Here is a 26,607-nt window from a genome sequence, read left to right as displayed (position 1 = left end):
CCCCGGGTCCCCAGATCCCACCCGCCCGCGCCTCCCGCGCGGGCCCCGCTCCTCTCTCTTCAGGCCGCCCCCACATTCCTCGCCTTCGAGAGAGCCCCCTTCCTATTCCCATTACGACTGCTCGAATGTCCCTAACTTTAAAAAAGTACCCGGGCGGCAGCTCTCGAATCCCGATCGCTCTAGCTCTATGACAGAGGAGCGCTCGAGCTGACCTACTAGGACGTCTCCTGGACGTGACCCCAGACCCCCCACCGGCCCCAAGTCCAGACTGTATTGATGTCTCAAATACGCAAGGCTTGCATAATCCTCTCGGGCTTTATGGACATCAAGCAAGGGACATCAGGGGGCCTGGAGTGCTGTCTTAACTTAGCATTCTCACTGTCAACATTGCTTCTCTGAGATTTTCTTCTTGCTCCACCCCCCACCCCCGTCTGGGCAGCGTTGTTCTAGGGCTAAATAATTCCACGACCTCCTCTTTTCATTTACTCATTTCCTGAGGTGGTTGTCTGGGTCCTGTCGCCCCAGTTCAGATGTCCAGAGTTGGCCCAGACCGAGTGAGTTCCTCCTCGCTGTCTTTGTAAATCAGCACCGTTAGCCTCTTCACCTTCCTTTGACTTTCTGGGCCCCGCAAGGAAGGAATGGGGCGAGGAAGTAAGTCCTTACTTGCAAGTTTAGTCTCCCAGAGACCTCAGCCTCCTCCCTGCTTCAGTCTGTAGAGCTTCCAGCCATGTTTTACTACATAAAGTTATAAACTCCTCCCTTGTCTTAGCTTTGTGGCTCATGCCTCTCCCCAGCACATAGTAATAATATGGGTTAATTTTGTTACCATCTTCCATTTATAGGTTGACTCTTGTCTTGTTACTTTTGTCCCAAGTCCCCAACTTCCTTAGGGTTCTTGCAGCGGTTCTCAACCTGTGGGTTGCGACCCCTGAAAATACATCCTGCATATCAGATATTTACATTACGACTCATAACAGTAGCAAAATTACAGTTATGAAGTAGCAACGAAAATAATTTTATGGTTGGGTCACAACATGAGGAACTGTATTAAAGGGTCGCAGCATTAGGAAGGTTGAGAACCAAATGTATCACTTTTCCCTCCCGAGTTGGTATGCCAACTTTTTTGGCTTTGAAATCTTCTGTAATTTGGTAAGCCACATTCCTCTCACTAGTAAGTAGAGCCAGGAAGACCTAAATGTCCCATGTTTGCTGATACTAGATTTCTCCAATGGATTGGTAGGCATTTCATCCTTGCTTGTTTTCAATTTTTCAAACGATTTCACTTCAAATTACCATCTTTGACCAAAGCTAATAGTAACTTTGCAACAGCAACCAAAAAACGTGGAGTGTTAACTCCTTCTCAGCCAGTACTTCTCTATCCTGTTTTGCCTGAAATTTTTACACAGATGAAATGTGGTGGAACTAGCATCACCATGGTAACTTATACGGAGGCATTTTTGTGTGTGTGTGTGTGTAGTTCTTCTTGTGGACTGAAGGCGGCAGCCGAGTCAGGTCAGCTTTACAGTCACTGCTAGGAACGCTACAACTTATGTCACCTTAGCCTAAAATCCAAGGAGAAAAAAGTGAAAAGTAGAGGCTGATTCTTAGCACATACACTCTCCTTTCCCCCGCAAAGCCCATCTCCCACATTTTTTTATGCAGCCTTGGTTGTTGGTCTCAGGATTTCAGTATATGTTGCTTATGTGGACTTGCTTTTCAATCTGTTGAGAAAGACCTTATAATTCTGGAGACCATATTTTTTCCCACATGGAAACTAAGGACATGTGGTATAATAAATACATTTGTCCCCCCAAAAAATCCAAGACAGGCGGTCACCATACTTTCGATGTCAGGGGATTAGGGATTTATAAACAGTTTCCACTCTGTATGCAAAGGTTACGTTCCTTTCCAGAAGGCATGATATGTGTTGTTTTTCTGGGATTGAGGAGGAAGCGGGAGGCTGGCTATCCATGTCTGACTCAGGCGCAGGAAATGGTGTTTTCTGTGTGCATCCCAAGTGCTCCTCCTCCATGGTTCGGCACAGCTCTGGTGCACAGAGCCACCCTGGCTGCTGTTAGTCACTGGGAATATCAATGGGTAGAAACGGACTTTGTGCATAGTCCCTGCCTGGGTCACCCCCTAGGGTGAGTTAAGTCTTGGCTGTCAGAAACTGCTCTTGTGCCAGGAGTGCTAAGCCATATTTATTTTTACCAGGCCTCTCAGACTTTCTTGTTTGGAGTGAGAGATCCTGAAAAGCATGCCAGAATGAACTGTTTGTCTCCCTTTTATTGTCCTCTGGGACATGCCCCCTGAAAAGTTGTAGGGGACTGCCAATTCCAGAGGGGTCTCAGAGGCATTGGTTTCCTCAGAAACACTACTTCTCTCCTTCATCTCCTTCTAGGACAGACCAGGAAACTGAATTTCCAAGATTAGAATATTGCCCCGAGTTAGATCAATCACTAATGGCCTTTTCAAAGAAAACACAGGGAATGCTACATGATTTTGGCATGATTTTGATCCAGTTGAGTTGGTAGAATCTATACTAATAAAAGCATGACATGTTAATTAGACCAGACAGCCAAATGTCCTTCCGGATGTCCTTCTGGACAAAGCCATGGCAGCTGCAAGGGCCGAGGGCAGGCAGCCGCAGTGGGGTGATGGGGGCAGCACCTTCCTGCAGAGGGAGGCCAGACTGTAGCTTAGGCCCACTTCCCGCTGGGAGTGGGCCTAAGCCATCAGTAGGACATCCCCTGAGGGCTCCCAGACTGTGAGAGGGGGAAGGCTGGGCTGAGGGACCCCTCCAGTGCACGAATTTTTGTGCACCTGGCCTCTAGTTCTTTTATAACAGAGGCATCATGCAACAATCTGAATTTCTGAACACAATTCTTCAAAGAGAGCAAAAGATTTGAAGTTTCATACTTTATTTTAAAAAAAGAAATATGCCGAAACCGGTTTGGCTCAGTGGATAGAGCGTTGGCCTGCGGACTGAAAGGTCCCAGGTTCGATTCTGGTCAAGGGCATGTACCTGGGTTGCGGGCATATCCCCAGTAGGAGATGTGCAGGAGGCAGCTGATCGATGTTTCTCTCTCATCGATGTTTCTAACTCTCTATCTCTCTCCCTTCCTCTCTGTAAAAAATCAATAAAATATATTTAAAAAAAATAAAAAATAAAAAAATAAAAAAAGAAATATATATGTATTTATTTTAGAGAGGAAGGGAGAGTGAGAGTGAGATAGAAACATCAATGATGAGAGAGAATCATTGATCAGCTGCCTCCTGCACACCCCATACTGGGGTTTGAGCCCACAACCCAGGCATGTGCCCTTGACCAGAATAGAACCTGGGACCCTTCAGTCCACAGGTTGACACTCTATCTACTGAGCCTAACCAGCTAGGGCTGAAGTTTCACACTTTAAAACAGTGGTTCTCAATCAAGAGTGATTCTGTAGACATGGGGCAATACCTGAAGACATTTTCGGGAGTACTACTGACAAATTAATGAGTAGAGGCCAGGGTTTCTGCTAAATAGCCTACAATGAGCAGGACATCCCTCCTACAAAAACGTATCCAGCCCCACATTTTAATAGTGCTGAAGTCGAGAGACCCTGATTTAAAACATTAAGAACATGAATCTGCAAAGAATTGCTGCATCTTCTCTCTAGCATTCACTTTCTGTGAATAGAGGGCAGGGATTCTTATAGAAGGGAAAACAAGAGAAAGTTCAGCCAAAGGAGCTAAAGGCATCTGATTTGCCTTGGGAAGCCTATTTCTGGTATTCATTCACTTAGTAATAGTAAGTATTTATTACAGTGTAGTATGCGCCAGGCAGTGTAGAAACAGGGGTAAACAGATATCTCGGCTCTCTGGAACTTACAGTCTGCTGGGTGTGGAGGCTACAAATATACAGAGGCATTAAAAGAATGATCTAAAAATATGATCTCACAAATGAATGTAAAGCTACATATAATAGGGGCGTTCAAGGAAAAGCACAGGGCCTATTAAAGGAGAGACTTGATTTAAATTTGGGGTTTCAAGCAAGGCCTGTCAGAGGCACTGACACTTAAGTTGATTAGGAGTCACCAGGATAGGAATAGGTGGGGAGGGTCTTCCAGGCAGAAGGAACAGAATGTGCAAAGGCTGTGAGCCAGGAAAGAGGTCCATCGGATCTATGAAAAAGTATCATTAACTTTTAGCAATGCTTTTCTCTAGGTTGGGGGGAGGAGGGGTGATACCGCTGGAGACCAGGAAACAAGGGAAAGTATAAGGGAATAGTCTGATGTACATTTCTGTGCTTTCTTTCCTTGCAAATCCTCCATACCACCATTTCGAATATCAACACTTTTCATGTTTTGGCTCAGTAGCGGTACTCATGCCAGAATCTGGGTTATAATAGCTGATTCAGGTCCCTGGCCTAACTTGGGGCACCTTCTGAATAGTGGCACTTTCTAGCACATTTTTATCTCCTGAAAGCTTCATATTCACTCACCTGGGATATATAAGTAGAGCCCTTTGCAGCAAATATCTCAGTATATCTTACTTATTTCAGAAGCAAAGATAAATTTAGAATGATGCATAAACAAATGTATCAATGAATAAACATTTGCTTTAATACCAAACATGAATCAAGCATCTATGTAAATGGTCTCTCTGTTCCCACACTTGCCCCTTTGTAATTCATTCTGTACAAAGCAACCTGGGTGACTTCTTAAAAAACGTAAATCAGATCATGTCATTTCTTGGCATAAAACCCACCAATGGCTTCCTGTTACACTTAGAATAACACCCATACTTCTCCCTTGGCCTTCAGGGTCCTTCAGGATCTGGCCTTTGCCTACTTCTTTGACCACGTTTCCCCTTATTCATTCCGCTCCAGCCACACTGGCTTTCTTTCTGCTCAGCAACATGCTGTCTTTTCCTTTTTCCACCCTTTACATGAGCTGTCTGTCTCTTCTACTTAGAATGCTGCTTCCCCAGACAGACCTGTCCATGGCTGGTCTCAGCTCAATGTCACAGCCTCGGGGAAGGTTCCCCTCAACACCCTAAATTTGCCTTGTTCTCACTCACTGCTTTTATGTTATCTAGCAGGTTGGATACCGTTTCATAGAGGTGGTGGCATTTAGCCTGGGTCTTATAGGATGTGTAAGAGTTCACTAGGCAGCAAATGTGGGAGCGATACGCTCTTAGTGGAGAGAAGAGTTTATGCCCCAAACAGGAGGAGGTGAAAAGGCTCAGTATGTTTAGGAACAGTGAGTAGGAAAGTATGGTTGGAGTATTAAGTATGTAGGGAAGAGTGAATGGCAAAGTGGCTAGAAAGGTGGGTTGGAACAGGACTGTGAAGTGTACATGTCCGCAGGTTAAGGAATTTTACTTCATCCTAGTAATGGTGAGTCAGCAATGCTCTTTAAGCAAGGAAGTAACATGGTCAAATTTGAATATTAGAACAATAAACTCTTCATGGCTTGGCAGAGAAAAAATAGACACAGAGACTGCAGCTTTTCATCCTAAGATTCTGAAATGTGGGACTTCCAGTTCATATCCTAAGTTTATTTAATGATTCCTAATACATTCCCTTTCATCCCCCCTGAACTAATTCTCTTGGCTTGTCTACATTGTAGCATTGTTTCTATGCTTTTTGTTGAGTTTGTTACTTTTTTTTCTGGGCATTTCTTAAGATATGATGATCTGTCACATACAGCATTTAGGTGTAGGAAGGATATGCCAATGCTTTATTTTTTAATACTGTAGTTTTAAAAAAAATATTGATTTATTTAGAGAGAAAGAAAGGGAGAGAGAAATATTTATTCATTGTTCCACTTATTTATGTATTCATTGGCTGCTTCTTGTATGTGCCCTGACCGGAGATCAAACTCTCAACATTTGTGTATAGGGACAACACTCTAACCAACTGAGTTACTTGGTCCGGGCTGCCAATGTTTTCTGATTAATTTTTAATGCCTTTTTCAATGGTGCCTTGCATTTTTCTGGACTTTTTATATAATAAATTGGTTCAGATGAGGCAACCATAAGTCCTATGGGTTGGATTGACTTTGCTTTTTAGACTTTTAACTTACAGGAAGAAAAATCTACTTATGGCATTCAAGCATTTATTTTACCAGGCACTATGCATGATCCTAGAAATATAAAGATGAATGAAGTCTCTGCCCTCAAGGAATTCATAATCTAGTAGGAGAATTTAAAGAATTTTTAAAAAATGACATAAGTGATTATTAAAGCGTATCATCTAGGACAGAGGAAGGCCCAGCTAATTTTTGTAAGCTACCAAGAAGAATCAGAAAAATCTTCCTCCTTTTCAAATTATATGAAGGTGTAATTCCAGCTCTTTTAGCAGCGTTTGAAAATATAAAATAACAAGAGGTACAAGTCTGCAATTTGCCTTCCAGCTTCCAGTTCAATTTAAGCCGTGTCTTCTTAATTACTTTCTTGTAATGCATTAGTTATTTTTTAAAAATATTTTTATTTATTTCAGAGAGGAGGGGAGAGGGAGAGAGAGAGATAGAAACATCAATGATGGGAGAGAATCATTCATTGGCTGCCTCCTGCACATCCCACACTGGGGATCGAGTCCACAACCTGGGCATGTGCCCTGACCGGGAATCGAACCGTGACCTCCTGGTTCATAGGTCGATGCTTAACCACTGAGCCACGCCGGCTGGGCGCATTAGTTATTTTTAACTGTGCCAGAGTTTGTGGGTGTTTTCTTTGCAAATTCTCCCAAAGCTCTGGTCTGTTGACCCGTAGTAGTCCAAAATGGCTTGTCGGTAAATAGCATTTTTAGTTTAATCATGTTAATTCCATATGGTGGTATCACATTTAGTTTCTGCTTTGTTCCTAAGGAGGATAAATCTTTTAAGAAGAGCAAGAGCCTGGTAGCTGGTCATGAATGAATTTCATGACGTGCATTTCTTAGTAGAAGCGCCTTTAGCATCTTTTCTGCTTGATGAGTTGATAAAAGCTTGTCCTAGTTTCTTGAACCTGTTTTGTAGCAATAATTCAGCCTGAATTTTCTCTTCCCTTATTGTTTCCTTGAGGTTTAAAACTAGTATATTGATTTTTTTCTGAAGTTTTCAATTCCAGGGAAGATTTTCTTTCCTATCAATCTCTTCATAGGTCCTTGGCAAAGCCAGTGATGTCTATTAATTTTCTCTTTATAATTACTAATTATAATCTGATAAATTGACATCTCAACATGTACTCTCTCTTGTGGGTGTTTCTTCTATTGTTTTGAGGTTGATGTTTCCATTCCTTATGCTATAATACTTTAATATCTCATGCCCTCTCTCTGTTTTAATCAATTTTATAATGCCTGCTTATTTTCAGGATTGTGAAGTTGTCTTCTGATTTAGTGGATGACTATTAGTTTGGGTAAAATTTTCAGAAACATGCTATGATAATTTAAGAACTTGAAAAGCCCACCTAAATAGAAGGATGACTTTTTTTTTCTTTCCTTGATATTCAACAGGGTCACAAAAATATACTTGGCTTTAACAACTCTTATGTACTTCCACTTTTCTTAAGACTGATGTTTTGTATGTTTCACTGAAATATTCCCTCCACCACTGAAGTGTTGCCAAAATCTATTATTGCGTAATCTATGGCAGAAGATAAATCTAAAAGTGGTGGCTCTTTATTAAGAAAACCAAACACTAGTTGAAAGGTCATCACTTCTGTTTGAAGAATATTTTCAAGATCTTCAAGCCACTCATGTATTGTCTTTGTTTGTTTTCAGGTTATAATACATGCCTATTATAGAAAACTTTTGTGAATATAGAAAAATATAAAGAAGAAAACTGTCAACAGTCAGTATTTCCACCAGCAATCAAGTCTACCTGTTACTTCTGCAACCCCAAATTTTCTTGAAGCCTTAGTCTAGCACCCACCTCCCCTTTCTAAGTCTTCACAGACTGTTCAGGACATTAAGAATAGAGACTGTCTCTAAATGTAAGGGTCCTTAGGATTTTTATGGAAGGAATGGAGCTGTAGGAAAAACCTACAAATTGCTCCACAGATGACATCTTGTTCTTATTTAGCTTTCTTTGAGTCATTAACAGTCGGGCGCCACTGGTGCTGAAACTTATCATTATTATAACCGCAAATGGGTTAATGCCCAAACAAAGCTATATTCTCGGGGCTAGTTCCCAGCTCCACCACACAGACCTCAGCAGCAGCACCTTCCAAGCCCCAGGATAATGCTCCACAAATAAAAGGATGTCAAATGTTCAGCCTGGACTGAAAAATTCGCTTCTTTTATCTTGTAGCTTCCAGTTGCTGGCAGGGCAGAGCAAAAGAAAAATGAATAAATAAAAACCAAGCCAATAAACCCTAAAAAAAGAGGCTGTGTGGTTTAGTGGTCAGACCACTAGCCTGGGGGTTGGGATAGTGCGATCCAGTTTCAGGTCACCCACTATTGGCTGGATGATGATAGACAATTCATCTTCCTATATTCCTCAGTTTTCCTACTTAGGAAAGGAGAAGTGTCTTAGAAAGTTCTCAGGACAAATGAAATGATCTGCAAATAGCTTCAAGTTGCTTGGAAATAGAATGAAATTGTAAGCCTCAATAATTACTATCCTATTACTTTATTAATAATAGTAATAAGCCACAGGTGTGAAAGTTATTAACTCCCATACCTTTAAGCTGTATTGGTAAGGAGAATGGAAGGTGAGGGTGGAGGAAGAAGACAAATATTTTCATCGTATTTGTAGGACTTCACATCAAATATCAAATTAGTAAATTCATTACCTCAAAATAATAAATGCTTTTCCTAGTTTGGGTCTGTCCCTTTATCCTTACCGCATCTAAACACAGAGTGACTCACAGGAACCTAGAAATGAGACACATATACAATTTTAAGGGAAAGGGAGAATTAGGAGGTTTGAAGCTCCTGGTAGAGGAGGCTAAGAATAGACCACTCAAAACACAAAGAGAAGAACCTCCTCTCTCTTTTTCCTCCCAATGTAGGTGGTCCACCAGTTTCCCAGTCATTCTTTTGATAGCATGATTTTTGTTTTTTTTTCTTTTCACAAAACCTCACCTTCTCTTTGGGGGAGGGGAGGGAGACAAAGAGTGAGAGCAGGCCCTAGCTGGTTTGGCTTACTGGATAGAGCATTGGCCTGGGGACTGAAGGGTCCCAGGTTCGATTCCGGTCAAGGGCATGTACCTTGGTTTCAGGCACATCCCCAGTAGGGGGTGTGCAGGAGGCAGCTGATAGATGCTTCTCTCTCATTGATGTTTCTAACTCTATCTCTCTCCCTCCCTCTCTGTAAAAAGTCAATAAAATATACATATTTTTTTAAAAAAGTGAGAGCAGAGTGGCTTTTTCTAATAGGTTTCAACTGTGACAAGTGCTACAGACCATTAACCTGCTTTTGGGAACGAAGGGGAGCAAAAAGAGAAATATGGGGACCTCTGGAAACGTAAAAAGCAATGAATGTTCTCCCCTCTTAAAGAAGTGAGCAATTAGGCATATGAGGAAAGAAATCCAATAGGTATCTTGGTTTGTGCATCCCATCCCCTCCCCTCAAAAAGTGAAGTGTTGCCCTAGCTGGTTTGGCTTAGTGCAGTGGTTCTCAACCTTCCTAATGCCGCGACCCTTTCATACAGTTCCTCATGTTGTGGTGACCCCCAATTTCATTGTTACAAATTGAACATAATTAAAGCATAGTGATTAATCACAAAAACAATATGTAATTATATGTGTGTTTTCCGATGATCTTAGGCGACCCCTGTGAAAGGGTCGTTCAACCCCCAAAGGGGTCGCGGCCCACAGGTTGAGAACCGCTGGTAGTGGATAGGGTCTCTGCCTATGGACTGAAGGGTCCCCGGTTTGATTCTAGTCAAGGGCACATGCCTGGATTGCTGGCTGAAGCCCCAGTAAGGAGTATGCATGAAGCAGCCAATCAATGATTCTCTGTCATCATTGATGTTTCTCTCTCTCTCTCTTCCTCTCCCTTCCTCTCTGAAATCAATAAAAAAAAAAAAAATTTTTTTTTAAAAAGAGTGATCCTTTTAAAAAAAGAAAAAAAAAAAAAGAAGTGTCTTGGTAGGGAAAAAAACAAAACAAGCACTTGGGAAGGGTACCAAACAGTAAGGCATAGGAGTAGAAGGAGGGACTAAAGATAGAGGATTTTGAGAGGAAATGTTAATGAATCCTAGAGGATTTAATGAGCACGTTCTGTTATAGGATGAATGTACACAAATTTTAATGAGCAGCCTTGTTACAGGAGCAACCAAGATATAAGCACTTGAAAACATTTTGTAGCAAATATAGTAAATAATAGATAAAAATAGGTAATGAGATATTGCTTATGGAAATTTAGGGGTGGGATCTATTGTGAAGATAACAGCTGTATAAAGCAGGAATAGTTATGAAATTCAGAAATTGAGAATATGGGAGGCTGCCAATAATTTTTTTCCGTTCAAATTCTTCTAAAACAACTAACTCCTCGAGAATTCTTGAGTTCTAAGAAGACTGGACCGCTGCAAAGCAACCGCTCCCGGAACTCGTGTGGCCAGCTTCGCGTTGCGGTACGGAAACTGTTTGCGTGACACCCCCTCCGCCTCTTTCCTCTCCTCCGGCTGCGTAGGTGCCATGGCAACGGAGAGTGCTGGTGACCTAGCTTCCGGAAGCCGGAGAGCTACAGCTTGGAAGCTCTCCTTGTGCAATGATGCTGAGTCCGGAGCGCCTAGCCCTACCAGACTACGAGTATCTGGGTAGGAGCCTTGGGGAAGAAAAGAAGTGCAGACAAATTAGGCGGGGGGCGGGGGCGGGGTCTGTGTGGGACCCGGTCGAGCTGGGATGGGGAGGAGCAGGGAAGGGGGCGCGCCCGGGTCCTAAGCCCGTTAGGCCCAGCGAAGCGGAAAACAGCACCTGCGGAGTAAAGAATGTCTGAAGTGGACAGGCTGCATCTCAGGCGATGAGGATTGTGTTCAAAGTGGGATAGGTTGGAGTTGAGAATTCGGGGTCCTCGGGGGGGCGGGGGGCGGGTATTGATATGCTGGTAGTGAGTAACCATGAACCTTGAAGTGCCAAATCAGGCATTCTTGAACAATAATTTTACCATTACATAGCGGCAACTACCAGTTGTGAGCGTTTCTTTTACATTACGCACTCTACTAAACATCTTACATGCGTTCTTTTTTGAACCGTCACAACAGCCCTGGAGGAAATACTGCTTTTTCTTCCATTTTGCAGCCGGAGAAACTGAGGCTGAAGAGGTAACTCACACAAATGCGGCCGCACAGCTAGGCAATCGTAGAGCTCTTGACCACTAAGGCTGTAGCTAGTACTTTATTGAGCATCATCAGCGTGTAAGGCATTTACTGGATGAAAAAGAGATGTATGCACCCAAATTTTTAAAAATAGACCTTATTTTTTAGAGCGGGTTCAAGTTTACAGAAAATTGAGCAGATTTTATACAGAGTTCCCATGATATTCCCCGCTCTCCCCTACTCAGTTTTCCTTACTATTAATACCTGGCATTAGTATAGTACCTTTGTTATAACTGATGAACCAGTGTTGAGACATTATTATTAACTAAAGTGCAAAGCTTACATTAGGGTTCAGTCTTTGTGTTGTCAGTTCTATGGATTTTAATAAATATGTAATGTCATGTAACTGTCATTATAGTATCATGCAGAATAGTTTCACTGCTCTAAAAATTCTCTGTGTTCTACCTCTTCATCTTTAGACCTGCACCTCAACCCTTGGCAATCACTAATCTTTTTACCGTCTTTAAAGTTTTACTTTTCCAGAATGTCATAGAGTTGGAGTCAGCCAATAAATTGGCTTCTTTAACTTAAGCATTTAAGGTCCCTGAATGTCTTTTCCTGGCTTGATAGCTCATTTCTTCTTATCATTGAATAATATTCAATTGTTTAGATGTACTATACACATTTTTAATGAAAAACAATTCTAGTTTAAAATTTTCAATTGATAATACAGAAACTGATTTAAAATATAAAGAAGTTTTAAAAAAATATATAGCCCTGACCGGTTTGGCTCAGTGGATAAAGCGTCGGCCTGCGGACTGAAGGGTCCCAGGTTCGATTCTGGTCAAGGGCATGTACCTTGGTTGCGGGCACATCCCCAGTAGGGGGTGTGCAAGAGGCAGTTGATCGATGTTTCTCATTGATGTTTCTAACTCTCTATCCCTCTCACTTCCTCTCTGTAAAAAATCAATAAAATATATTTAAAAAATAATAAAATATAAAGAAGTTTATAGTAAGTCTCCTGCCACCCTTCCCCCGCCCCCTCCTGCCAGTTCTCATCCATAGCTAGTCGCTCACCAGTAACCATTGTTACTGTTTTCCTGAGTATCCTTCCAGAGTTTATTTTATTAGGTACATAAAGGAGAATACAGTGCATACTTTTTTCATTTAATATATCTCAGAGTAATTTATCAGAAGAGAGCCTCCTCATTCTTTTTTTAGCTGTATAGTATATAAATAATTTATTTAACCAATTTTCTATTGGTAGACAGTAAGTTGTTTTTAGCCTTTTGCTACTACTAAAAATACTGCACTGAATAACCAATTTTGTTCCCTTATTAGTATATCTGCAAGGATCAATTCCACAAAGTAGAATCAGCAGGTCAGGAGTATATGCATTTTAAATATTTTTTAAAATATATTTTATTGATTTTTTTACAGAGAGGAAGGGAGAGGGAGAGGGATAGAAAGTTAGAAACATCGATGAGAGAGAAACATCGATTCAGCTGCCTCTTGCACGCCCCCTACTGGGGATGTGCCCGCAACCAAGGTACATGCCCTTGACTGGAATCGAGCCTGGGACCTTTCGGTCCGCAGGCCGATGCTCTATCCACTGAGCCAAACAGGTTACGGCTATGTTTTTTTTCATTAGCCAGAAAATGGAGATTTAGAAAGCTTCGAAACTTGACCCAACTGAAAAGAAGTAAGAAATGGTGGACCTTGAAAATGACTTCAGGTTTTCTCACTGCACAGAATATAGTCAAACACTGCTGCAGTTAAATATTTTACCCTTTGTTCTCCCTTCGAGATCTATAATAATAATCTGCTTTGTGTTGATGTTTACTGTTGTGTTGCCGACAATTACCTGAAAGAGAAGTTGGGGTGCTTCACCGGACTGGAAAAAGTTTAGCTAAATCAGAAAACAGGTCTAATTAAGCAAGTTTATTCTATATATATAAAAGGCTAAGTTGACTTGTGCATGCATGATACATATAAAGCTCTCGCTGGTGCCAATTGCACACAGCAGGGCACATGCCTGAGTTGTCATTGTTGATTGTGAATTTGGTTGACACTTCTATTATAGAGAAAGGACGAATAGTGATATTAAAATATTTCTTCTAATTAATTTCCTTTCAATGTGCACAAATCCGTGCACTGGGCCACTAGTAATAATAAAAGAAGGATCTCTTATCCTTTGAGACAGCCTGGAAGGGCCTGGAGGGTATTATGCTAAGTGAAATAAGCCAGTCAGAGAAAGACAAGCCTAGTACCTAATGAACAAAATAAACGAATGAACAAAAAAAGATCCAGAGACATTGAAGCATGCAACAGACTGACTTATTTCAGAGGGAAGGGGTTGGGGGGTGGGGGTGGGGAGAGACTAAGCAATGAACTTATATGTATACTAGAGGCCCGGTGCACAAAAATTTGTGCACTCAGGGGGGTCCCTCAGCTCAGCCTATGCCCTCTTGCAGTCTGGGACCCCTGGGAGGATGTCCACCTGCTGGCTTAGGCCTGCTCCCTGGGGGATCAGGCCCAAGCTGGCAGTCAGACATCCCTCTGGCAACCCGGCCGCCCTCGGGGGATGTCCACTTGCCAGCAGGGGGCAGGCCTAAGCTGCAGTTGGACATCCTTAGCGCTGCTAAGGAGGTGGGAGAGGCTCCCACCACCACCGCTGTACTGGAAGCCATCAGCCTGGCTTGTGGCTGAGCAGAGCTCCCCCTGTGGGAGTGCACTGACCACCAGGGGGAAGCTCCTGCATTGAACGTCTGCCCCCTAGTGGTCAGTGTGTGTCATAGCTACCAGTCATTCCCAGTTGTTCCACCATTAGGGTCAATTTGCATATTACCCTTTTATTATATAGGACTAGGGGCCTGGTGCATGAAATTCGTGCACTGGGTGTGTGTGGGGGGGAGAGTGTCCCTCAGCCCAGCCTGCCCCCTCTCACATACTGGGAGCCCTCAGGCGTTGACCCCCATCACCCTCCAATTGCAGGATCGGCCCCTTGCCCAGGCCTGACGCCTCTGGCCTAGGCGCCCGGCCCAGGCAGCGGGGACCTGCAGTGGCAGCGGGGGGTGCCACGATCGCGCGGGCTCTGCCCCGCCCCTGCAGGATGCCTCTGGCTGAGGCGTCCGGCCCAGGCAGCGGGGACCCGCAGCTGCAGCGGCCCCGGGATCGTGGGCTTCGCTTTAGGCCCAGGCAAGGGACCCCTAGCTCCTGGGACTGCCAGCTTCGACCATGCCCAGCTCCCATCGCTGGCTCCACCCCTACTTCCTGCTATCACTGGCCAGGGCAGAAAAGGCACCTGATTCTCCGATCATGGCTGGGGGGCAGGGCCGCCTTTGCTCTTAGCTCTTAGCTCCCCCCTGGGTTTCCGATCACTGTCCGTGGCAGGGGGCTTCTTCCTGCTTTCCCTTTCACCTCCCTGCATTGTGCCTACATATGCAAATTAACCGCCATCTTGTTGGCAGTTAACTGCCAATCTTAGTTGACAGTTAATTTGCATATAGCCCTGATTAGCCAATGAAAAGGGTATCGTCGTACGCCAATTACCATTTTTCTCTTTTATTAGTATAGATATGCATAGCTCATGAACAGACAATAGTGTGAGGAAGGCCTAGGGAGGGGGTGGAAGCAGGGTGGAGGGGATCAATGGGGGAAAAGGGGGGATATCTGTAATACTTTCAATAATAAAGATAACTTTTTAAAAAAGGCATGGAGAGAGAGAGAAATTGTAGTCAGCCAAAAGGACATAGTTATATTACAGATAAATTTGCATCCAATAAATAATATCAATGTCTAGTAATACCTAGACTTTTGCTCAGGATTTTATATATTTTATTTATCCAGTACTCAATTAATCTATGAAGTATTTGAAAAGCCTAGCCCATTATTTATTTTCTTGGGTGTTTATTGTTTAAATTATATGTCTCAAAGGCTTGGCATATTTAATATACAATCTAAGTGAAAAGAGATCAGTGCCCCTGACTGAATAATCAGGTGTTGCATGTTTTAAAAATTCTGTGGCACACCAGTTGAAAATCTCTGGCCTAAACCATTCCAGGCCATGATTACAGGTTCCTAATCCACAAAGTCAGTGGGGAATAGATCAGTTTATACAACGTGATGAGAGGTTGTTTTCTTCACTAATAGTTGAAAAGGCAAATATAAACCCTGGCTAGCAGAGAGAGGGAAACCTATAGATATTTGGTGGTCCCTCTATTAGTGGCTTTTTCAGAAAGACCAATTTGTGTCGATGCTGATAATCAATCTACAAACAAATCAAAGTCTCAGGTTGGTTGAAAAGCTTCAGTATCCGACCGTCTACCTATTCCTTGAACCCTGAACAAGTGCTCCTTAAGGCTCTGTGGCATTTAAGTATCTTAACTCCCTGTCTTAATCACCATCTGGACATGTATATTGCTCACTACTTACTGTTTTCCTTATGGTTCATCAAACCATACAACTCTGCTGAAATGCGTCTATCTTTGGTTGAGAACAACCCCTGCTCATTTAAATTTGGTCTCTTTTAGAGGCATGCTGTTTTGAAGCATTCACCCTCAATTTAATGACCATTTAGTGACCACTCCTTATAGATTAATTTAATAAAATATTTCCTGGTTTAAATTTTTAAATACTCGTGGAGGATTTTATTTTTGTTTTCATTCTTTTTTCTTTTTTAAAAATTATGAAGTCACTTATATGTAAAGGCCTAGAGAAGAAAATATATATGGAGAAAAGAAAATTGCACAGACTGGAAAGCTCTAACCATTGAGCAAACAAAAGCCAAAGCTGAGTACCCTTTGGTAAGTGTGTCAGGGACCTCTTTTTAGTATTCTGGTGTAAATTACAGGGATACCTGTGAATATCTATAGGTTGCCCTTTCTATCTGCTAGCCAGGGTTTATATTTGCCTTTTCAACTGTTAGTGAAGAAAACAACCTCTCATCATGTTGTGTAAATTGATCTATTCCCCACTGACTTTGTGGATTAGGAACCTGTAATCATGGCCTGGAATATGTTAGGCCAAGATTTTCAACCGGTGTGCCACAGAAATTTTAAAACATGCAATACCTGATTATTCAGTCAGGGGCACTGACCTCTTTTCACTTAGATTGTCAAATAAAAAAATAACAACAGCCAACACACCAATAGCTGTCAGGTGTGAATGCCCAGTCTTGAGTCATAAATGTATAGGTCATAGAATAGAGTTGCATCTTATTGGTCATGTCACATAATAAGCTTGCATGTCATTGATTACCAGAAATTCTTATATACAAATATAGGCACCTGATTTTTTTAAAAGGCACTTTGACCCTAGCTGGTTGTGCAGTGGTTAAAGCATTAGCCCATGCACTGAAGAGTCCCAGGTTTGATTCTGGTCAAGAGCAAATTCCTTGATTGCAGTCTCCATCCCTGGCCCTGGCTGGGGCACATGGGGGAGGCAACCACATCGATGTTTCTCTCTCTGTGTCTCTCCCCCTCCCTTCCTCTAAAAAATCAATGGAAAAATATCCTTGGGTGAGGATTAACAACAACAAAAAGTCACTTTGGAGCAAAAAGGGTAATTACTATTATTTTTTAAAAAATAAAACAATTATATCTATTTTTGTCAGATGGGCAAAAAATAGAATATATTTTTTAGTGTGCTGCAGAATTTTAATAATTAGTTTATGTGTGCCATGATATGAGAAAGTTTGAAAATTGCTGGCTTAGGATCTTAAGATCATTATAGAATCAGCTCAGTGATGTTTATGCCTGCAACTGTCAGAATGTAGTGATAGAAATTATGTTAATGCTTAGGCCTAAATAGATGAAAGTCTGGAAAGGAGATGAAATAAGTATAGAACCCTTGAAAGAGTTCCAGCCTTATGCATACTTATTGGAAGCTTTTGCCAGAGGCTGAGGTGTGTCTGTGTATCTGATTGGGTGTGGGGAGCTCTCTAGAGCCCAAGGGCAGCCTGTTTTGGTCCCAGGTGTACAAAACACACCGCCTGAGTATAAGCACGAGGGTGTGAGGTTTATTTTTTACCCCACCTACTTTGGTGAGGTGCATGCTTTCAGTCATGCTCAAAGTTGTCTCTTCTGTTTCCATGGAAACTGCTCACTAAGGTTGGTAGTGGGTTGGCATGATAGATAACTCTTGGAAATCAGAGATGGTCTTTCTCCTTTGTCAGCTATACTTTTAGAGGAATCACAGAAAATTGAGCACTTCATATATGCTTAGCACTGTGCTTTATCTTATTTAATCTTCCCAACCGCCCTTAGAAGGTTTTATTATTAATCCCATTTTGTAGTTATTAATATCTCCTCATTTTACAAAGAAGGAAACAGGCTTAGGAAGGCTAATTGATCTGTACAAAGTCACAGAGGTGATGATGCATGGCAAAGCAGGTTTTCAAACTCAGGTTTATTCGATTCCATAGCCTGTTTTTTCCTCTCCACTATGAAGATAAAAACAAACAAACCAAAACATGTTTTGCCTGCAAAGGGCAATGATCCTTGCTTCCCTCTTAGGATGGAGCTCTTAAACAGTTTATTAGCTGCAAATAAGTTTCCTGAAAACAGGAATTGTATCTTACTCATCTTGTATACCTACCTGCCTTTCACAGTGTAGACACTTAATACATACATATATGTTAAATTGATGCCCTAGCTGATTTGGCTTAGTGGAAAGAGTGTCAGCCTGGGGATTGAAGGTCCCAGGTTTGATTCTGGTCAGGCACATGCCCGGGTTACACGCTCAATCCCCAGTAGGGGGCGTGGAGGAGGCAGCTGATCAATGATTCTCATCATTGGTGTTACTATCTCTTTCTCCCTCTCCCTTCCTCTCTGAAATCAATAAAAATATATTTCTTAAAATTTGAAGATAAATAATCTGACTTTAGGGTACCCCAAATGTGAGAAGCTAACAACTAAGGTTTATTAAACATTTAGCATGTACCAGGTAATATTTTAAGTGTTTTACTTATATTAATGCATATAAAGATAGTTTCTGCCCTAGCTGGTTCAACTCAGTGGATAGAGCGTCAGCCTGCGGATTGAAGTCTCCTGGGTTCAATTCCGGTCAGGGCACATGCCTAGGTTTCGGGCTCAATCTGCAGTAGGAGGCGTGCAGGAGGCAGCCAGCCAGCTAGTCAGTGATTCTCTCTCATCATTGATGTTTCTGTCTCCCTCTCCCTTCCTCTCTGAAATCAATAAAAATATGTTTTTAAAAAATGATAGTTTCTATTGTTATCTTCATTTCACAGATGAGGAAACTACCCCACAAAGATACTAAATAACTGGTTAAGAAATCATGAAGGAATAGTTCTAATCCAGCAGTCTGACTCCAGAGTTCACATTGTTAAACTCCACATTATAAATACCTGAGCAACTCCAAAAATGAGGCTCCAACTATCGAGTAGACTTATGCATGGATCCTGGAGTAAGTTCTGTGACTTAAAGGGCTTAATTTAACATTTCTGCCAGGAGGGGGCATCCTAGGAATCGGGATGGATCAGGGAACAGTATAATTCCAGTTTCTTGCTACTGGATTCATGTCCTCAAGGCAGACACTGAGGAAGATAACTTCTAGAAAGAAACCACTTGATAGAGTTTTATTGACAGTAATCTATGTACTTTGAGCTGTGTGACCTTTAAGAAGTTACTCAGCCTCTCTGTGCCTTAGTTTTCTTATTTGCAAAATGTAGCTAATAATAGTACTTACCTCATACCTCATACATGTAAACTTTTAAAGCAATGCCTGGCTGCTGTATTGGATCTACATTGTGAAAAGAAGATGTACAAAATGAGTAAGATATTTTTCTTTTTAGAGTACCTGGGTAGGTGCTCAATAAATATTAGCTACTATTATTTTTACTATTATAAAAATATGTAATACATATGTAATTGGCAGCCATGAAAATGTGCCTCTATTGTTGGGGTCCAAACCCAGCAGGTCCAGGGGTCCCCAAAGGTGTGGAAGGAGTCGGCAAAGAAGGAATGACATGGAGACAGCGTTCAGTTGATCAGCAGCCTAGCCAGGATCTCTAGCCAGGATCTCCAGCCAAGTTCTGGTGTTTATTGTCTTGTTACACCTGTATTTATACCAGTTGATTTTAATCCTGTCAATTTCTATTGCAAAGGTTAGGGCGTTTCTTATCTCCATTCCAGGGAGTAAAGATTATGTAGTTTAAGCGTGATTGTTTGTAGTTAAAGTGATTAACTACCCGCCTGGCACTTAGTTATGGGGTTTTATCCCCTCCCTAACTTCAGGGAAAAATCCCTACCTGGGGAAACAACCTTTCTCGGAGAGGTGACCTTGGTTAAAACACATAGCGCTAAGGGGAGCAAACATATTAAGAACAGTATGCTATATACGCTAGGTCCCTTGAAACATATGCTGTGCAGGTGTTTCTTCCCTGCAGCGACTGTGTCAAGCAGCAAGGATGGACAGGCTTCCGGCACTCTATGATCTCTTACTTTGGGGAGGGTAATTGACTCCCAACCCCAGCTCTGAATCCAACACCTTGTTCACACTGAAGTCACACTTCCCATGTGCTACTCCCAGCCAATGAGTGGGTCGGAAAGAGACATTTCTAGGAGATGGGTGACTCTTCCAGTGGTGACTTTGGCTTGAAGACTCGCACTGCACTGCAGTCCATTTCTTTCTCTATCTTCATGCTCCGCCCCCCCAGCCCCTCCCCCATCCCGGGGTCAAACCTGCATTGTGTTCTGTCAGCTCTCCCAGCTTCCTCCGGCTTTCTCTACACTTTCCCCGTGGACATTTCCCCTAGTTTACCTCTTGCAAGTCTGATCCTGTCTTGGTGTCTGCTTCTCAGAATACCTGGACTAAGACAACATCCAACCGTCACTGATATAGTCCCTTCCTGCCATGAGGTCAATACAGTTTCTTCAAGTTTTGGCAGAAGTTCTGATATGTGATTCTTTCCATGTGGAAGACTTAAGTGTTACCAATCTTATTTTTTTTTTTTGTATTTGCTGATATGCATGCATATGATATTTACTTGTGTTACTGCCAGACACGGTTTTTTTTTTTTGCTTTTGGATGAATCCCGATAAGCACATTTATTTTGTTTGAGTATAATTAGGGGACTTTCCAAATCCAACCTTATGCTAGGAAACAGTGCTGTTTATAATAAGTTAGCAGAAATACTCTTAGGGCTTTAAAGTGCTTAGGTTATTGCAAAAAGGAAATGAAATAAGATATTATTATAGCTATTACACTGACTTCCTAAATATGTGGAAGTTAGGGCACTTTAAAAAGTAATGAACATATTCACAAAGTCATCTGCCCCTCTTCTTCCTTTCCTTCCTTTCCCTCCCTCCCTCTCTCCCTTCCCCCTTCCTCCCTTCTCCTTCCCTTCTTCCCTCCCTCCCTCCATCTCTCCCTCCCTTCCTTCTTCATGCTCTTTCGATATAATGCAAGGAATGAATGTAACTGTCCCTCCCCTACCAGGCAACTTATACCATGGATGGGAGCTGGAACATATTCCGAAACTGTAACACACAGTGACAGTGTAATAAGGGCTGTTGTAGAGTGGGTGAGCTGTCTGCACGCAGCTGTGTTGGTGCTATCCCAGTTTGGTCAGCAGCTTTTTCAGTCATGGCAGGGACAGCAGTTCCCTGGTGGCCTACTTCTGGGATGTGCCTTTGGGAGTTGTTCCTGGAAGTTCAACCCAGACTGTTTCTTCCACCTTTTCAAGGAGTCTGTAAGCTATTTAATAAATGTAATATCCTTTTGTTTGGGGGGAAAAAGAGCAAGTGAGTTCTAAGGCATGTTGTTCCTGATCCTCACCTATCCCCATTTCTCCAAGGTAACTAAATTGAAGGCTACTTCAAGGTTATTCTAGTGTTTTAAAATAGTTATGTAAAGTTTTGACCTTGCTTATCATTTATACATACAAGTAAATTAGAATCTTTCCTCCAAATGCTGTCCAAAAGTTGGGGATCACAAATACCATGTTTGCGGATTGAGTAATCTTAGGAGGCTGAGTAGGTAATTAAAGTTTTAAAAAGTAATAATAGTAGATCAGAAGAGACAGATGAGCCATTAGCTTATTTCTAGTTCATCCTCCTGTTTCTGTCCTTTTTAGCAGTTATCACAGTTACGTTATCTATTCATATACTTGGTTATTGTTGGTTTCTAATAGAACAGGAAGACATAAGGGCAGCTTATCTCCAAAATCTAGTACAATGCTCTGCCCAAGTTAAATGAATGGTCTACTTTAAGTAGAATAAAAAACATTTTTTTAAAACTGGGAGAATGGAATATGGTTCTATCATGTGAGAGACATTAGGATTTTTTTCCCTTTCCATGGATGAAAAAAAGGATGACTGATTAAAATTTTCCCTGGATCCTTCTGGTTTTAAACTCTGATTATATCTAATGTTAGTTTCTTGATTGATACCATAGTTTCTATGTTTTGTTACACAACAGTGAGATTTAATCCATTTTTTAAAAATGTCATTTTAAGAAGGAGGGAAATTTTATACAATTTCGGGGCATCTCCTTGAGATCCTGTCCTTTAGTTGGGCAGAGTCATATGCTTTAAGACAGGAATTACCCTGATAAACTAATCCCCGGGTCCTCTGTATTGGGGTCACCCTTGCACTACTTCCCTAGGGACCATAGGAAATAGCTCATTCTATGATTGGAATTTCAAGTCAAAACACATTTATCTGAGCAGAATTTTAATGATTTTTCAAAGAGAAGAGGGATTTTCCCAAACACATCTGAATTTACCAAATTACTGATCCCATTAGCTATGTTTTCTTATAAGCACCTTTCTTTAAACAAAGCAATTATTGCTGAAATCATCAAGTGTATTTTTCACAAAAGCTTTTGACTAAGTTTTGTTTGATTAGCAGGAACCCACTAAAAGTAAATATTGTTTGAGAGGGCACTTTCAGGGCCCTTTCTTTTTCTTCATTGAATTAGCTTTTAAAAGCACTATTCTTTGGAGAGAGTAAGAGCTTTTTCCCAGCTGTCCTATTATTGTGTAGCTCAAGGTCTTGCTCTGAGATTACAAGTAATTGTGATAAAACACAAGCTTCAGTTTCTGTAATCTCAGGCAGAAATCTGTTTGTACCCCAGGCCTTCATATCAGGTGTTTGTTAAATTCAGAATTCTCTCACCTGGAGTAGCCCCACTGGTCCCCAGTACCAGTAAACAGAGGTGTGTGGCAGGGATAGGGCTGCATTCGGGCCATTGTCCTCTCTCTTTCTCTTTCACAATCATGTGGCAGAACTCCTGTGGCCAACTTACATACAGCATGCACAAAATGGGAAAATTATGTATTTTAAAATAGGCATGTTTGAAACAATAACACTTTGAATATGACTAAAGGCCACATGTCTTTGGCTTTGCTTCTCGGACAGGCTGCCAGAACCACTCTGCTCCATGGTTCTCATGCCCCAAAGTCCTGCAAATTGACACGTAAGTAGGCAACACACAAAGAAGCTCAGCCCATTGAGAAAGTGAGTTTGGGCACTTGGGCTGGCCTCCTTTTCTCTCTATATGCAGTTCTTTACAGCTTCAATTCTTCTGTCCCATCTTAGTTTTGTGGGGTTTTTTTTTTTTTTTTTTGAGAAAGGAGAGATTAAATGTGTCTGGTATTTCAGCATGTTAACTGCACAGGCAACATGAGGCTAGCACTCAGGCCAGTGCTCAGCCTGTCATATGGAAGGAATTGCCTTTCAGGAGAGATTATAATTGTGTATGTAGCCACACAAATGCACATTCTGCCTGGAGGAAAATGCATAGAAGAGAAGGCCTCATGCTGCCACTCAGGCCTCTTTGTGGAAGGCTGCATAAGAAGCCCTTATTGGCATAGTCAACTCTTTTGGGTTTAATGAGTCACGTTTTTGTGTGATGCCTACTTAAAAAAAAAAAAAAAAAAAGGAGAAGGAGAAGAAGAAGAAGAAGAAATGCACTCTTCCTCAAGTGATTTGCTTTGCTTTTATTGGCTCTACAGCTTTGTCTAAGAGTTTTGTACGTTCCTGATGACATCACTTACAATGCTAGTGCACAGACAGTAAACAAAAAATAATTTAGCTTTCAGGCATCTAGACAAAACTTAAATAGTCCAATTTAGAAAAACGATAAAAACTTGATAAACAGTGAGCACATGAGCTTAAAAAACAAGTATGATCTCAATCCTTTTCGGAATGTGATGCTTTGAAATATGGCTGTAGAGGAAAGTAGAAGCTTAGACACTCTAGAAGTGTGTGCAGTTGAGACTTGAGTCCATGGTGCAGTGTTAATGCCAAGCAGTATGTTCTAGTTACTGGATAAAATACAAGTTACCATGTGAGTAAGTCATTAAGCTCCTTGTCCATAGCATTTCACCTTTAAGAAAGGACACGGTATTATTGCCACCTACCTCACAGGAATGTTAGAAGATTGAAAAGATAAGCATGTAGCACTCTTTATAGGAAAGGTATTTTGTAAATAGATAAAACTGTTATTATTCTCCTTGATCAAATTTCCCAACAAATGGAGTTGATAAAAGCTACCTCACAGGTTGAGAGGATGAATTAATTAATACATGTCAAGTATTTTAAAGTAAATTATTTAATGAGACCTAAAATTGATTATCTTTTTAGATAGTCTGTAAACCACCAAACCTGATGTTTAGATGCATGATTAACTTATAAAGTCTTACATGTGCAGTGCAGTCAATTTTTGGCCTTGTCTTCAAGGGTTGGCATGGTAGAGAATGGTGAATATAGAAGAAAATGGGTTAGTTCTTCGGAGGGTATGGCCGAGCCTTTTTTCTCTTCAAGGTTGCCTACAAATAGCCACTGGAGTCTTGCTAATCTTTCTTGCCATGTCTAGACATAGGGACTGTTTTGACCTTTGCTCTTCCAGTAAATATTTATTTTTGATCTTATAGTTCTAAAGGAGAAACAAACTTTAAGGAAAAGAAGTGGTTGATTTGTCTCACATTATGAACGGTTTATTATCGTACTAGAGGCCCGGTGCATGGATTTGTGTACTGGTGGCAGGGGGTCCCTCGGCCCTCAGCCTGGCGTGCAGGTGTCAGGCCTAAATCGGCAGTCCGACATTGCGAGAGGGTGCAGGCCAGGCCTAGGGACCCCACCAGTGCACATAAGTATGCATATAAGATCTTTGGTTAATCTCTTCCCACCCTCTCCCCTCCCCCCTTCCCTCTAGATCAGTGGTTCTCAACCTTCTGGCCCTTTAAATACAGTTCCTCATGTTGTGATCCAACCATAAAATTATTTTCGTTGCTACTTCATAACTGTAATGTTGCTACTGTTATGAATCGTAATGTAAATATTTGATATGCAGGATGGTTTTAGGCAACCCCTGTGAAAGGGTTGTTCGACCTCCCAGGGGTCGCAACCCACAGGTTGAGAACCGCTGCTCTAGATTCATCAGTCTGTGCCATGTTTCCATGCCTGTGGTTTCCGATCCTGTGTGGAGCATCTTCCCCCTGGTGGTCAGTGCATGTCATAGCTACTGGACCGTCAGCCTGTCGGACTGTCTGCCATTTGGCCAGTTGGCTGGTCACTTAGGCTTTTATATATATAGATTTCCTAGTAGTTAGAGAAAATAACTGTTGTTGAAGTGATAGGGGCAGAAATAGAATACTGGGGACCAGCTATAATTGTAAGAAATATTAATCATGTCCTGTTAACTGTGATTGTTTTATTCTGATTAAGAAGGCACATTCTAACCTGGCTGGGAGTTGCACGTGGGACCTATGAGCTCATCTGGAAATGTAGCCCATCCTCCCCATCCTAGACCTGTCTATTATCATGGAAAGATGAACAACCTTGTTGCAGAAACCAGGGCTGCCAGCCCTTTGAAGATCCCCAGCCTTTGCATACCCATAGGCCTTTGCAAATCTTCAGCCTGCATTACCTGTTAACTGCCCATTTGGCATACCCTTTTGCCTACTTCCCTATGTAATCTTTGTCCTTCTACCCAATATAAGCAGCTGGCTTATGGTTAGATGCAGAGCAGATTTTTGTGGATGACCTGCTGCTCTCCCATACTGTTAGCAGTATTGGAATAAACTCTCATGTATGATTCAACCCTATCTCTGCTTAATTGGCTCAAGCAGTGACAGGCAGCACGGACCCATTGATTGTCCAGTTACAGAAGAATCTGATATTGGTTCCCCAGCTGAAAGATCTTAAACTCAGCCAAGTAATAAAAACAGCTTTGGTTATCTTTACAGAGGAAGGGACACCAGAAAATTATCTATATACTAGAGGCCCAGTGCACGAGATTCATACCATGGGGGGGGGGGGTGGTCCCTCAGCCCAGTCTGCACCCTCTTGCAGTCTGGGACCCCTCAGGGGATGTCCACTTGCAGGGGATGTCCAGGGGGATCGGGCCTAAGCCAGCAGTCAGATATCCCTCCCGCAGTCTGGGGCTCTCACAGTCTGGGAACCCTTGCTCTTTACCATGCACCTGCAGGGGAGGCAGGAGAGACTCCTGCCACCACTGCTGCACTCTCCAGCCGTGAGCCCAGCTTCTGGCTGAGCGGTGCACCCCCTGTGGGAGCGCACTGACCACCAGGGGGTAGCTTCTGCATTGAGCGTCTGCCCCCTGGTGGTCAGTGCATGTCATAGCATCCAGTCATTCTGCCATTCAGTCGATTTGCATATTACACTTTTATTACCCTATCTAATAATAGACAAACATGGTAATTGACCGTACCTTCGCTACGCCTCCCATTGGCTAATCAGCGTGATATGCAAATTAACCGCCAACAAAGATGGTGGCTAATTTGCGTACTGCAGGCAGGGCAGGACACCGGGAGATGCAATCCAGGCCCCCGTGTGCAACCCCAGGAGCTGCCGGAAAGCCAGGCCACAGGCAAGGCAACCCCCCGGGACCTAGGAGCCACCTTGCCTGCGGCCCGTGATCGTGATTGGAAAGCCAGGCCGCAGGCAAGGCGGCACCCTGGGACCCAGGAGCCGCCTTGCCTGCGGCCCGTGATCGTGATAGTGATTGGAAAGCTGGGCCACAGGCAAGGCGGCTCCTGGGTCCCAGGAGCCCGTCGGCAAGGTCTGCAGGCGAAGTAGTGATCAAGCTATGAGGGGGAGGGTGGAGGGTGGAAGGGGCTACAGGAGCAGCTCTGGCCAGAGACTGAAGACTCCCACTGGAGTGAGGAGCAAAGACTGAAGGCTCCAGCCACAGCAAAGACTGTGTCCAGAGCAAAGATGGAAGGCGGTGGCCAGAGTGAAGGTCTGGGTCCCAGGTGCCAGAGGAAAACTGGTACTGGCAGCCAGGGGAAAGAAGGCCTATTGCACAAATCTTCATGCAATGGGCCTCTAGTATAGGATAGAAAAGCCTAAGTGACCATTATGACTAAACAACTGGAACGACCGGTTGACC

At 42.5% G+C, this 26,607-nt stretch overlaps 2 protein-coding genes across 5 annotated transcripts in view; one reads left to right on the top strand and one right to left on the bottom strand.

Annotated features, from left to right (window-relative positions):
• The window catches only part of LRP4 (LDL receptor related protein 4), a 63,818-nt gene extending 53,207 nt beyond the window's left edge, over window positions 1–10,611 (bottom strand). Inside the window, exon 1 of the mRNA XM_059710906.1 lies at window positions 10,522–10,611. Within this exon, the coding sequence (XP_059566889.1) occupies window positions 10,522–10,611 (90 nt within the window). The remainder of the gene's footprint in view (window positions 1–10,521) is intronic.
• Window positions 10,594–26,607, top strand: part of CSTPP1 (centriolar satellite-associated tubulin polyglutamylase complex regulator 1) — a 156,960-nt gene continuing 140,946 nt past the window's right edge. For 2 of the 4 annotated variants that reach the window (XM_059709463.1, XM_059709462.1), the window contains exon 1: window positions 10,600–10,731. In XM_059709463.1, the coding sequence (XP_059565446.1) occupies window positions 10,683–10,731 (49 nt within the window). In that variant the 5' untranslated portion in view covers window positions 10,600–10,682. Of the gene's footprint in view, window positions 10,732–22,610; window positions 22,669–26,607 lie in introns of all 4 variants that reach the window. The other 2 variants (XM_059709465.1, XM_059709464.1) reach the window with 2 other exon arrangements.

This window comes from Myotis daubentonii, chromosome 9 (genome assembly GCF_963259705.1).
Source record: "Myotis daubentonii chromosome 9, mMyoDau2.1, whole genome shotgun sequence".
Classification (NCBI taxonomy): Eukaryota; Metazoa; Chordata; class Mammalia; order Chiroptera; family Vespertilionidae; genus Myotis; species Myotis daubentonii.
Note: the sequence above shows the minus strand (reverse complement) of the source record. Positions and strands in the feature narration are given on the sequence as shown.